This window comes from Dromiciops gliroides, chromosome 2, assembly GCF_019393635.1.
Source record: "Dromiciops gliroides isolate mDroGli1 chromosome 2, mDroGli1.pri, whole genome shotgun sequence".
NCBI lineage: Eukaryota > Metazoa > Chordata > Mammalia > Microbiotheria > Microbiotheriidae > Dromiciops > Dromiciops gliroides.
The window spans coordinates 146,189,855-146,204,653 of NC_057862.1; the positions used below are offsets into that span (position 1 = coordinate 146,189,855).

General features: G+C 39.4%; 1 protein-coding gene across 5 annotated transcripts in view; it reads left to right on the forward strand.

Annotated features, from left to right (window-relative positions):
• The window catches only part of TPM1 (tropomyosin 1), a 32,518-nt gene extending 17,935 nt beyond the window's left edge, over positions 1–14,583 (forward strand). For 2 of the 5 annotated variants that reach the window (XM_043981476.1, XM_043981474.1), the window contains 6 exons: positions 602–719; positions 2,151–2,221; positions 3,037–3,112; positions 3,554–3,616; positions 3,928–3,997; positions 14,356–14,583. In XM_043981476.1, coding sequence (XP_043837411.1) covers positions 602–719; positions 2,151–2,221; positions 3,037–3,112; positions 3,554–3,616; positions 3,928–3,997; positions 14,356–14,438 — 481 coding nt within the window. In that variant the 3' untranslated portion in view covers positions 14,439–14,583. The other 3 variants (XM_043981473.1, XM_043981477.1, XM_043981475.1) reach the window with 3 other exon arrangements.
• The last annotated feature ends 216 nt before the right edge of the window (positions 14,584–14,799 follow it).

Below are 14,799 nucleotides of genomic sequence, written 5' to 3' on the forward strand. Positions count from 1 at the left end.
AGTGTTTGTCTTCTCTTTTTACACCATTATAAAGAGGTTCTGCTGCATAGTGATCTACCTAGTAGAATGACTTTGTTTGTTTTTCAGGGCAGTGACTTGCCCAGGGTCACACAGCTAGTAAGTGTCAAGTGCGTGAGATTGGACTTGAACTCAGGTCCTCCTGAATCCAGGGCTGTTGCTTTATCCACTGCACCACCTAGCTCTGCCCCCCCCCCCCAGCATACATTTAAGAAGCAAAACATACCTTCCCATAATTTTCCTGTATAGTTTGGATTTAGGCATGGTGGCCCTGAAACATTAATTCTAATTTACTATGAGATGCTTGGCCAATTTGGTCTCTCCACCTAAAGTGTAAGATTTTAATTCACAGTGAACTAAAAGCATTTTGTATCATTTTTCTGTTTTTTCCTTTATTTTTCCTGTCATCCTTCTTCCCATACCTGAGTTCCCCAAACTCCCAACAGCTTTTAAGTCCTAGAAAGTCATGCTTCATAGTTTGGGAAGGAAGATAGTAGTCCAGAACTCTGCTTTAGACTACTAGTTATTATACTAAGCATAACAAATCTAAATTTGGGGTTTCCTTGCTTGTCTTTTCTCTTAGAGGAATGAAGGTCATTGAAAGCAGAGCCCAAAAGGATGAGGAGAAAATGGAAATTCAGGAGATTCAGCTGAAAGAAGCTAAGCACATTGCTGAGGATGCCGACCGCAAGTATGAAGAGGTCAGTGTCCATTGGGACAGATTGCAGGATTGATGCTCCTTAATCTCCTAACTATGGCCTCCAAACTTCCTGACAATGACAAAGAGCCTTGAAATAGTCAGGGAACTGGTTTGCTTCTCTTGAAGGAATGACATGAGAACACCATCCCTTGGAACTCTTGAAAAGCCCAAATCATTTGTTCCACATCAATGTCTGGTGATTTTTTTTTTCATCCTACTAGGTGATCAGGAAATTTTTTAGCCCTTCTTAAAAAAAACTCCACCCTGTGTATTATCTGAGAAATCTTTCTTTGCTCTAAAGAAAAACATTTTGGGAATCCTAAGTCCTATGGAAGAAATCACCTTGATGGAAGGACTGAGGACAGCAACTTCTCTCCCAAGTCATCTGTGCCTTGACCAAAGTCTAGTCATAAAACAGCATGAAGATCCTGTGGGCAGATGACAACCAGACGATCCCTTTGTGACCTATCCTCCTCTCTCCTCCACAACCCCCAATTCCTTAATGTACAAATTTAGCCTACTTACACGATAAAGCTTTATTGTCAAAAAACGATGAGACATTTATAATGTGGATTCAGATGTATGGGCCAAATCATGTCCCATAAAAGATAAGCACATACAATTAAAAAGCCCAAGTTAGTCAACATTTTGAAAAGCGATTCTACTTGGCATTTACCTTATTTAAAAATTGCTTGCTGTTGTTATCATGAAGAATCTGAACAGTGAGCCTAATTTTTCTGTTCAACACCAGTTCCCAGAGTACATTACTTGGCTATTTCTATTCCCTTCAAAGTATCACCTGTCTTTTAGATTCCTATCTTCCAGCACACAGAGATGTGACTTCTTAATTACCTTGTACATTAAGGTATCCAAATGATCCCTCTTGTTATCTTCTCTTCATTCTTGACCGGCTCTGGAAAGCCAAGAAACAAAGCCCTTTGCGACGAGCATATTATGTATAGCTGAGAATTGTGTGTGGCTCTCTTTAGGTGTGTTCAACATTTTTGTCTCCTAGACAAAACTCTTTCATCCTTTACATGGTAATTTGTTGAAAATGCTTAGCTTATAGCTTCCCTACTGTCTGTTTCAGTATTCTGAATTTGGTGTCCCTCTTGCCCATCCTATATTGCACTGTCTGCTTTTTAATTACCCAAGTTTCACCCGTGCCAGACACTTCAAATTCTAGAGCATTTAATCATAAGAAATAGTTCTATGCTCCTGAAAGCAGAAAGAAGCCTCTGGTGGCTTTCTTTTTCATCAGGAATGCCAGGTGGAGATTCATTGCTTCTTTCTGAATGAATTATCCTTGACCTCCACTCATTATGAAACACAGGGCATTAGGGGCATAAGAGAATCCCAAACCTCTGCTACCTGGTTTTGTCTATAGTCTGATGTATGTGTGGGTGTGGGTGTTGGGTTTGTCTTGCCACAGGTGGCCCGGAAACTGGTCATCATTGAGAGCGACCTGGAGCGTGCAGAAGAGCGTGCCGAGCTCTCAGAAGGGTAAGTGACCCCAGTGCCACCAGGATATGTGTGGGGTGCTGCCCAGCAGTGACTAAACAGCATGACCTACTGGCAGCTACACGTTTACTTATTTTCAGCTCGAAGCTCCCTGTTTGCTCATTTGACTGGGATGAACCATGAGCGTGGAACCCAGGAGGACATGTGTGTGGGGTGTCTGTGTGACTGCATAGATCACTGCATGCATTTACTTGCACACTGATTTTGTGAATGGCCTTGTGCATTTCATGTGTCCACTAACAGCCAAGTCCGACAGCTGGAAGAACAATTAAGAATTATGGATCAGACTTTGAAAGCATTAATGGCTGCAGAGGATAAGGTACTGACGGCTATTGTATGGTTCTTAGGTTTAACTGCCACCCAACAATCTTTCAGCTTCCATCGCCTACTGGTTCATTTGGTAGTAATGACTGCACTTCCACTACACCCTTTGCTGTCTCTCATATCTTGCTTTAAAGTGCTTTCTTTTTGGTCCTTTTTTGATTCTTTATTTTCCTTCATAAACAATCTTTGGTGCAGCATAAAAGAAGCCGAGTCCTCACACTTAAAAGCTATTTTAATTATTTCACACTAAGCCCCACCTTGCTTTTGTTGCCAGCATGGGGGTCAATGAATGACTTTGAAGAATTTGAGCATTTTATTTTGTGATGGTTTCGGCTACTTTAAGGCTGCTCTTTGTCTCTAGAACTCAATTTTCATTATTCTCCATCTCTCTCCTTTTTTCCTCCCTCTATCCTTTCTTTGGCTTGATTTGATCTGCCCTCCCCACCCTTCCTGCCTCTGTTCCGAAATAATAGCAAATGTGCCGAGCTTGAAGAAGAATTGAAAACTGTGACGAACAACCTGAAGTCACTGGAGGCTCAGGCTGAGAAGGTAGGCCAGAAGCATGATGTGGGGGGAAAGCATTTTTTAAAAACAGCCAAACAACAGCCCCACATTTCTCTTTATAATGTCCCCAACCATTCAGCAGGTGTTTTAGGAAATAGTGAAATTCTGAATCTACCACTAAGGGGACTATAAGAAACTTGATTCTTCTTTCTGATGAAAATATGATGTTAGGTTTGTGAGTTATATTCAGTGATGAATTTTTTTAAAGTTCCACGTAGTTAAACGATCAGTTGCTGGTTTTCCATGTAAACAGCAATTCAAGGAAAGCTTTACTGCAGTCTGCTATTAGTATCTGAAGTTCAATTTTACATATATCTGAGTGATAACAGCTTTGAAGAAGGGGAGGGGTTTGATTCTACGTATGGGGAAAACACACGTCCGTAGTGAACTTTGGCCTGACATATGGAATAATCTTTCGAATTACAGTATTCACAAAAGGAAGACAAATATGAAGAGGAAATCAAGGTCCTTTCCGACAAACTGAAAGAGGTAAAAATAATAGGAATAAAATTTATTTCCTGAGCTTTAAATGGAGATGTGCGGGCATCAAATATTCATTTTAAGGTTATAAGGCCCCAAAGCATGTGCTAATGAGCTAGTGCTCATCTTTATTCATGTTCATAGGGCACCCATAGGAGTTCCTGTGCTATCCTGCCATCAGTGAACAGCCCTGACTGTACATGATACTAACAGCTTATTCCCAACATTATGGTGCTTGAGGTTCATATTCTAGTTGTCCCCATGTTTGCAAATACATGAAAGTTAAGCTTTGTTAACTTACACAAACTAAATCATTCTAGGCTGAGACACGGGCTGAATTTGCTGAGAGGTCAGTAACCAAATTGGAAAAGAGCATTGATGACCTAGAAGGTAAGACTTTTTTAGGGTTTTTTACTTCATGCTTGAGTGTAAAGTGGCCAGGGTGGGAGGGGGCACGGGTTGTTCATCTTTTCGGCTGAAAGTTGACCTGGTAAAAATTTCTTTTTCAACCCAAATTTATTAACCTTAATTCATTGTTTAGGTGGGCAGTTATTTTGCTCTTGCTATTCTTTTCCTCCTGATATTTTCAGACTGTTACCTTTAAACTTTTAGATCTGCTTACTTTGAGGTCATTTAGAACTGTTTGGTCTCTGTGTGTGGAAAGTTGATGCTGAGATCTGAAAGATGATGGGTCACCTTTAGATCTGTTACATACATTAGTGTGTGCATAAGTTTGTGTGTATGTATGTGGACAGGAGAGGAAAAGAGGGGGAAGACACTGGTCGTGGGGCTAGGGAAGATAAAGGCAGGCATTTGAAACAGAGGATAAGGCAGATAGCAGGAAGCATAGCAAGGCACTTAAGCAGAAAAAGTGACAATTGCAAAATGATCTAGTCCCAAACTTTAAAGAAGCTTCATCTAGGCAAAAGGTAGACTGAAAGTTTGAGTCACCAAAGAGTACACTGCTATAAAATGAATGAGCAGGAATGATGCCCATTGGGTTTGTTTTTTGTTTGGTTGGGGTTTTTTTGTTTTGTTTTGTTTTCATTGGGTTTGGACAGACAGCAGAATGGGTAGAGAGATGGGTAGCTTACAATGATACTTCAAGAAATCCATTACCACCACCACCCCCATGACCCTAGTTCAGTCAGGAAGTTGGTGATTTTAAGGTAGGGCAAGATAATGATGACAGCCTGTAATTACAAAGAGTTCCTCCTAGCTTTGGCCTTGGAAATCTCTCTACTAGTGTTTCTGGCTACAGATTGGCAGCTGTTACAGCTCTATAAAAGAATGTTCCATGATCCACCTGGTATATTTTTTTCTTTTGCTTTTGTTTAAGTTTTCATATGGCTTGCTGACACCATATGTGATTATGATTTATCACTCAAGCCATTCTCATTCCATTTTCTAATGGTTATTTGTTGTTATTTGTTGTTTTTATTTTAAATCCTCCTACTTCCGGCTACCTGCTGCCACTACTTCCTTCATGCATTGCCCTTTTCTTGCTGCTGTTTCTGGATGGTCTCCATGCTACTCCTTCACCCTCCATCTGGTCACCTTCCACCTTCCACGCCCTTGTATATGCCCTCCACTTCATGGTCATAGATGAGCTGTATGCTCAGAAGCTGAAGTACAAAGCAATCAGTGAAGAGCTGGACCACGCTCTCAACGACATGACTTCAATGTAAATTACCTTCCCTGCCTGCCTGCTTCTGTGAACTTCTGTTGGTGAAAAAATTCACTGCTAGTCCCCTTTCCCCTTTGCTATGATCTCCACAAATCCCCGTTTCATCTGCAAGCCTCGAATTATTTTGCTTTAACTGCTTGTTGCTTCTGTTTGTTTAGGTATCACCCTTATGTTTACATAAATTTAGAAGTCCAATATCAGTAGCATTGTTTAAAGGCAAAGGTAAATTTAATTAGGTCTTTCATAGGGCATTTTCTTCCAGTTATGGGTTTTACTTTAAGAATTTTAACCTTGCTTTTTGCTTCTCAGCAACAAACTGTTACCATCTTTTAAAAGTGAGGTACAACGAGGTTTATCTCAAAAATTGAACTATGAAAAAAATTCTTTTTATGGGTGATTTACCCAGAATAGAAGAAAAATAAAAAGTGTACTAAGAGCTGCATTAAACAAGATAATACTTTTTTTTTTAGAATGATGACACATTAGGGGAAAAAGGAGGAAAATTATTAACAGTGGGGTCATAGGAATTAGAGCTAGGAAGCAGCCTTAGCCATAATTTATTTTAAAGCCCTTCATTTTACAGATGGATGAATTGAGGCCAAGAAATGGGCAGTGACTTGCCTAAGGTCACACATGTAATCAAGTAACTCAGTCAGGATTCCAAGCAAGGTCCTCTAACTTTAAATCTAGTTCTCTTTCCACTCTACTGCATTTCATGAGATGCTATTAACTCACAAATTGATTTGATTCTTTGTATACTGAGATTTACAGTTATAACTTGATCCTCTTGGTCTGATAGAACTGAAGTTTCCAAGTTGAATCATGTTTTTTAAAAGGTTGAAATCACCTCCATTACATTAATGTATCAAAATTACCACCCTTCAAAGAGGAAGAGGAAACAACAGAGACTACCGTTTAAATCCTGAATTTAGTGACCCAGTTTTTATATTACTTTTCAGTGTTGGTCAAGACCCCACCATCAACATGTATAGCCTTCTAAAAGGCATTTGTGTGCAGTGAAAAGAATAATGGGACTTATAATCAAAATAAATAGGTTCTGGGCCTAGCTCTGCCACCAACTGGTGGCACCATGTCATTAGACAGGTCACTTCACTTTTCTTGGCTTGGTTAAAGGGTTGGGCTAGAGAGAGACCCCTGATGCTCTCACATTCTTGTTTTGTTGCTTTGGTTTGGTTTTGCATGGAGCAATGAGGGTCAAGTGACTTGCCCAGGGTCACACAGCTAGTAAGTGTCATGTGTCTGAGGCCAGATTTGAACTCAGGTCCTCCTGAATCCAGGGCCAGTGCTTTATCCACTGCACCACCTAGCTGCCCCGTGCTCTCACATTCTAAGAGCCTATTTTGTCTCATGAAAGGGGAGACAGCAAGATATAGTGACAAAGGTCTAGATTCAAACCACTGCTTATTAGCTAGTTATATGACATTAAGAATATCAGTAACATCTCTAAGTCTCCGTTTCCTCCTGTAAAATGAAGGTGGTTGATTTCTTAAGGACCCTTTTAGCTTTGACATTCTATGATTCAATGAATGACCTAGATATTACCGAACCAATTTACACATTATGGCAGCATCAAATTCAAGCCTTCAAGGAAGGGTTTGTCATTCTAAGAATATCCTGTTCTATGACCTTCCCTCCCATATCCCATTCAGAAAACATGGTTGACTTCAAGTGTGTACTTCAGTTTTTGACTTTCATGTTTATAGAACTTTCACATTCAAGGAAGAGTTAAAGACTTTATTATTGATTTGGAAGACTGAAACCAATTGATCAACTCTCTGAACATCTGTAAAATGAAGGGGTTGGATTAGATAAATCTCTCCCAACTCCAATCAATCAACAAACACTCATCAAGAACATAATATATGCCAGGCACTAGGCTAAAGCTCTAATATTCTGTGATCCTGAGAAGAACAAAAGCCTTGTAGCAATTAGTAAATAATCTGTACGGTGGCCATTTATCTTAAGACTCATTTTGATAGTCCTAAGTATGTTATCTTTGGAGATTTAACAATCGAACGATCAGCAGGCTCCCTAGAATGGCTTTGAATCTGTGCTAGAACGCTACTGCTGTAAATTCTGCCAAACGTGTGGCTGGCATTGCATGCTGAGTTCTGTCATGTTGTTATTGCTATTTTTTTGGTTGTTTTCTTTTTTTCCATTGTGCCACTTTTCTTTCCCCCCTCCCGCCTTTTTATCTTCATGCAGATAAATTTCTTTGCTTCACCTCTTTCAAGACTCCTTCATCAAGCTGGATGTGTTCCACCTGTCTGAGCTCTGCAGTTTTTCTCAGGTTTATTGTCGTGTCCTCCAGCTGACCTTGACTCTGTCTTCCTTTAGCATCCTGCCTCAGGGCAAGGCTCTGGCTGTGCCTTCTATTGTACAGAAGTTCTTTCTCTCATGTAAAATAAACACCCCCGTGTGTAAGCTGTATCTGTTTTGCTATTCCTTTTGCACCTCCTGTTTATTGGCTGAGCAGCAGTCTGAACACTGAATAAAACTGGAAATCAGCTTCATGCCACGAGGGACTGATTTGGGGGGGACTCCGAATTTTCCTCCTCTCAGTATTGGACAGAAATGTTAGTAGTCCTTTTGGAACACATAAATACTTAAATTAGCCTACAGACCTTAGTTCATGTTGTGAGAGCTAGATTGTCCTACTGTTAAAATCTCAGTCTCTTTTCATTTAATCTAAGTATTTGTGACTATGATTCTCTAATGAAAGATCTGTTTCCATCAACCATCAAGCATTTTTAAAGTACCTACTATGTGCCAGACACTTTGCAGTTTGGTATTCATTCCAAATGTTAGGAACCCATGTTTGACCTGAATAAATAGAATTTCAAAGGAATATGTGTTCCAAAATGAGAGGCTGAGTATTCTTGCACTACAGGAAGAGTTGAAGCCATTTATTTAAAATGTATTCATCATGCCCAGTTGCCTTTCTTCATTTGATCCTGAAAATGTCCTCTTGAGTTTTCTGAATAATGTGATACTGAGTCAGAAGTGAAAATCCACGATGATACTTCATGTATTTAGGTAGAAAGGCTCCACATTTCCTATTATTGAGTTGAGATGTCTTTGTCTTTTTTAAGGTATGACCATTAAAAGTTGATTTTGTTTTTCCTACTTAAAATTGTGGTAAGGGGTGGAGATGAGGAGGACATTAGATATCACAATCTCAAGAGCAGCTACTTTTTTTAAATCTTAAAAGGTAGGAAACAATTTGAAATTTTCTCTTTTTTTCTGACACTTTCCCACCATCAACAAGCTGGCTGTGTCTCTCCCTTTGTTTTTTAAGTCCCAAGCTGTTTTGTACATATTAGATTTTTTTCACTGATCCAAAATAGTAGATATGCTGCTCTTTCTTGGGTTAAGAATTTGTCTCCCAGTTGCCCCTTGCTCATGGGATGAGCCTCTCCATATTTAGAGGGGCTATTCTTTGGACAGTAGTCATGGTCTGTTCCTGGGGCCATATTTGAAACCTTTCCCATCTGTTAGAACTGACCAGAGCTTGTTCTCCACTGATTCAGCCTAAGAGAACATAATCACCTCCCTGCACTGATGAGGTATTGAAAGGAAGAAATTTATGGATGTTGCTATAATCTATTAATAAAAAAATAACTCCAGAAATAGTGTCAGCTGCCCTTTAGCCTGCAGAAAGGATATAAAATTATATCTATATGTAGACATAGATATATATGGCCTGTGGATTAAGGTATGTCTTTGGGATGTTTTGTTTTGTTTTTCTTCAATGGTATTAAAAGTTTCTTTTATCTGGAATCCGGGCAAATTCTCCCTCCAGAAAATAAATTTTATGGTTTGAGTTAATGTTTTGCTTTGTTTGTCCCCTAAAGGTTTATGGCTCTTCTTCTGACCAGAGGCCCTTCCTTTCTCATTTTAATTTTTAAAAAAGTGATAAAAGTATACCCCTTGGGGTGTCCTGCATTAAACAGAATGGTTCCTGCTCTAGTTAATGTCCAGATAATCCCCAAATACTTTCCAATATTTAAAGCTACACTTGAGGTGCATCTATTTTTGGAAGACTTTCCAAGACTTGAAAGTGTTCTTTAATAGCAATTATCAGAGGAAAGGAGGGGAGAGACTAAAAGATTGGAAAGGTAGCCCAAGATAGAACCAGGTATATAACGTAAGACTTGGTAGAAGGGGGAGCAGAAGAAGAATGATGTAATATATGAAGCTATTTGGCAAATAGGACCAAATCACAGCTCCTGTTTATACATAGGTCCTCATAGACCTCTTAGAATAAACTTGGCACTGCCCCTAAAGGTACCAAAGGCAAACTAGGTTTTGGTTGGCAGGCAAGTTGGCATCAGGTTGATAACTATTCCCAAACACCTCCTTGAAAACTGGGAGAAGGCTGTTTTCTGTTATAGAATATGATCTTCCTATGGTCTTGTTAACAAATATATCATTTGATTCCTAGGCAGGTACCACTCAGGCAATCACTCTTCCACTGGAATTCAGAAGTTAGGAGAAGGTTCAGAGATATCAGGAGTGTATTATACAACCAACTCACAAGCGCATGCACACTCGAACGAACACACACACACACACACACAGGTCAATAAAGGTCTAACCCACTTACTTGCTGTTACTACCATTATGTAACTACCACAAGGTGGTGGTCACTTTAAACATAAAAAATTCATTTTCCTCCCCTCCCAACATAGATTTCATAGATTACATGGACCATTATTGAAAAATGTGCATGTTGGGGCAGCTAGATGGCAGTGGTCCTGGATTCAGGAGGACCTGAGTTCAAATCCGGCCTCAGACACTTGAAGCTTACTAGCTGTGTGACCCAAGGCAAGTCACTTAACCCTCATCACCCTGGCGCCCCCCCCCCAAAAAAAGAAAGGAAATTAAAATGTGCATGCCCATTAGACTTTAGGGGGGGAGGTTGTTGTTTGTTTGTTTGTTTGTTTGTTTGTTTTTGTAAGTGATCATTTTCCCTGATTGGCAGGACTTCCATTTATTTATTTTGCATGGGGCAATGAGGGCTAAGTGACTTGCCCAAGGTCACACAGCAAATAAGTTTTTGAACTCAGGTCCTCCTGAATCCAGGGCAGGTGCTTTATTCACTGCACCACCTAGCTGCCCCTGCCATCTTTTTAAAGATTATGTAGGATATCTGCTCCTTGGCTGTCACCTTCAAACTTTTCCTTTGTTAAAAATAGGTTCATTAATCAACTTTTCCTGGGCTGAGTACAATCACTTTACCATTTTGGTGTATATTCTCATACATGCTGATGGTCTTCGTAATGTCATGTCATACTTCAATTCTAGCAGCTATTATTTTATTATTTATTTTATTAATTATAACAAATATTAATTATGTATTTAAAATATTGTTATTAATAAGTGCATTTATATAGCATTTTAAGATTTGCAAAGTGCTATACATATAATCCTCATAACAACTCTATGAGGCACGTGAGGCACATTTTATATTATTAGTCACATTTTACAGATTAGGTAACTGAGGCACAGAGAGGTCAAGTGATTTGCCCACAGTCACATAGCTAGTAAGCATCTGAGGCAGGATTTTAACTCAGACCTTCCTGCTTCCAAGTCCATCACTCTTACCCACTGTGCCACCTAGCTGCTTGTAGCACTGGCAGCAGGTATATTATGTTGCAGTATAAAACTTTATTTCACCACCATCTGTTCAGGTGTTGCAGAGCAAATGTCATTGAGATATTGGTAATTGTCCACTGTCCATACATATTTGACAATGTATCAATTAGCCAATGAATATGAAGCCCATGTTTAGGATAGAAATGTTTTTGATTCTGGTCTGATGTTAGTATAAAATGTCTTCTACCTTCCAACTTCCAACAGTAACATACCCAAACCTCCCTCCCCTCATTTTTTTTCTTTTTTTTTTAAAGTGAGGCAATTGGGATTAAGTGACTTGCCCAGGGTCACACAGCTAATAAGTGTTAAGTGTCTGAGGCCGGATTTGAACTCAGGTACTCCTGACTCCAGGGCCGGTGCTCTATCCACTGCGCCACCTAGCTGCCCCCCCATTTAAAAAAAAATTTCTCTTAGTGTTAAATAGAACTCCTTCAACATATATCCTCTAAAAAAGGCATCATGACATACCAAAATACAATGAGTGGAAGGGAACCAGAGAATCAGAAGGGTAAAGGAAGGGTGATAAAACTTAGTTGTCTTCTTTCTGCCTGTTCTGAAGATATTGATGCTGTGGGCAATTAACATTCCTAAGTTGTTCCCTAAAACCAGTTAGTTTATCCTCACAATCCCAATATAGGGGGACAGATATCAAGGACTTGAGGTAGTTAACATATGACATAAATATTAAATTTGGTGGTTGTTTGCCACAGTTATTTATAATCTCCCTTTCATTTAGCTCTAGACTTAAAACTCAACACACACACACACACACACACACACACACACCATAGTGGGGAGAGGAGGGAAAATTGGAACAGATTTATCTGGAATTTCACTTGTCTATCTTATATTGGAAAAGAAATTTCCATTTTTAAATGAAACAATTGAGAATAATTTGTCATTCCAACCTCTTGTCAATGTTTTTACATCCTCAGTGTGGCATGGTAAGATCTGATATTGGAATCCTGCAGCCTCCCACATCCTCCTTAATCCTCATAATGGAATTACATGACATTTCCCAAGAGCCTTAGTTGAGGGCACTCAAGACTAACCCTTTAAAACTGCTCTGAATTCATGCAGAGGGGGCTGGATTTGAATTGCTAGGATGTAGGTTCCAAACCTCACTCTGCCTCTTCCTATTATGTGTATGAATTGGGTAAGACCTGTAATCTCTTCAAGGCTTCAGTTTCCTCACATGTAAAATAAAAAGGTGGAATAGATGACCTCTCTAAGGTTCCTTCCAGCTCTAATATTCTGTAATTCTGAGATCTTTGGGGAAGAAATCTATTTGCAGTCACTTTCCTGCAGTAGGAGATGGCACTAGTGGTGATTTATCATTATTTCAGCTAACAAGGGCTGCATTCTTCCACCTCCTCTATTTCTCAACCACAATGTTTACATCATATCTCCTTTTAGTAGAAAAAGGTGAGTCGTGTGGGTTGTTTTTGTTTATATTTGCTGGTTTTCTTTTGAAGAAAAAAGCAAACACTCGAATTCTTTTATTTCCTGAATGGAGAGTCTGTCCTATGGGCTTGGAGGGGGTGGAGGGTCAATGTAGGTAATGAGGGAAAGGGTAAGTATTGCACTATAAAGTGGACAGGTCCTCACAAAACATTATGGGTAGAAATGATCAACTAGATTTTCCTGTTCTGTTGCTAGACTTATGGCTGATGAGCATAGTCCCCATGCCTACTTTGGTGCTGAACCTGTTTTCAGCAGCTATATATGATTTTTATCTTGTGTAGTAAGACAAAGTGTATGAGTGTTCATCCTTTGTATGCGTGGTCATTCTTTTTCCTCCTGGTATCCTGTTCTCCCTCAACCAAGAGTTGGCCCTCTGACATTTCTAGTCTTGTCAAAGGTGTCCTTCTTCAGGACTTTGTATGGGGCTTTAATCATCAGCCATACTGGTGTACAAGACTGATGGTGAGGCTGAAGGTAAAGTGTTCTAAAGAAGTAACCAGTTACCAAACTTCCTGGGGTGTGATCATTTTCTCTCTGTTAACTCCTGCTCTCATTATTTCTCTGACTAACCCCCTATTCATTCTGCCTCTCTTTTTCTCTTCTAACCTGCTTGCTGACTTATACAGACCAACTCTACCAGCAACTTGAGCAAAACCGCCGCCTAACTAATGAACTAAAGCTGGCCCTGAATGAGGATTAACCTTGAGTGCGAAACACGTCAGTCTTTAGAGCTTAAACTGTAACATTTCATTAAGGTTGAATTCTAGAAATGTAGTGCTTATGCAAGAAATCTATGGTTTACAATACCCACCATTATGAGGGGTTGAAAATGGTTAGTTCTGGAGACATTCAAGTGAGAGAAATCTAGCTCAGAAGCTGGTGTTGCCTGCCCTTTCTTCTAACTAGAATAATTCACTTGTCTCTTGGCTTCAATTCCAGTTCAATATTTTACTAAAATACGTTAAAAATCTATATAATTACATGTATATGTTACAATCAATTCAGCATTCCTCCATGGCCCCCTGGTTTGAATAATGTAATGTGGTTCTGAATTGTTCTACTGTTAACAAGAGAGCAAGTGTAAGCCTACCTCTCACCCTCAAAGCCAAAGCCGACCATATCTATCTGTTTCATATACTGTGCCCTGTTTGAATTGCGATTAAATATATCCATGTTCAGGCAACCCAGGCTTTGAAAAGAGAGCCCAGGTAAAGGTCCCAGGTTGGCTAAAAAGGCATGCTGATTTCAGTCTCATAATGTAGGTGGAATCTGGAAGTCTGTCAAACAAAGAATTTTGTGCTAATATTCAGTGTCCTCAAGAGTATTATGACTATGTCCTAATGAAGTGTGCATGCAACATAACTCTTTAATTGTTGATAATCTTTTAGCAGGAGAATGGTTCATTTGATTTTGCATTACCAACCCTCATTATTTCCTTCTCACTTTCTGAAAGGTTGAGTTACAGTGTCATTTCCAAAACTCTTAGGTGCACCAAATCAGAGGACCTGGGTTCAGATCCCAATTTAGCCACTTACTGGCAACTAGGTGACAAATGACTTTGTGAAATCTCCATTTTACCTGGCAAAGTCAGTTTTGTTTTTTTCCCCTCACTGTGTATTGATTCCCATGGTAAATAGTGACCCTTTACCAAGTCTGACCTACATTTATTCAAAGCAGTTTGCAAATGTAGGAGCACCCTGGGGAATTTATAATACCTCTAATTCATTTTCCCTAAGCCACCACCCCTCTTTTCAGGTCCTTGTCAATTTGGAAACCAGTGACTAGTGTATTATGAGCATGCCTGGTTTGAATAATCTAAATCTGTTCTTAACAATTGACTATTGCATGCATTACTGTATGAGCATCAGTGTATCCAAAGAGCTACTATTGATATCTCAATTTTCTAATCCCACAACAGAGAAAGTGGCACATGCCAAGGAAGAAAACCTTAGTATGCATCAGATGCTGGATCAGACTTTACTGGAGTTAAACAACATGTGAAAACCTCCTTAACGACGACCACATTCTTACCTTTTTTTTTTTTTATAAACACCTGCTTGCCATGAAACCCCTTTTCATTTGTGTTTTGTTTTTGTTTTGTTTTTTTATTTTGTTTTACCACTGTCACAGGAACATCTGCAAAATACCGGCCAGACATTAGGGGAACAACCAGAAAAGGGCAAGCCTTAGGTCAGGGTGATGATGGTTTAAATGTGCCATTTCCCAGTATAATGTTGCCTACACTTTGTAGAGAATATAGCAACACAATATGTGCAGTCCAGGAATCCTCACGAAAGCGGAAAGGTTTCCACTTAAAGTGCCAACTCTCTATTTAACAAGATTAATGTTGGAAATACAATCA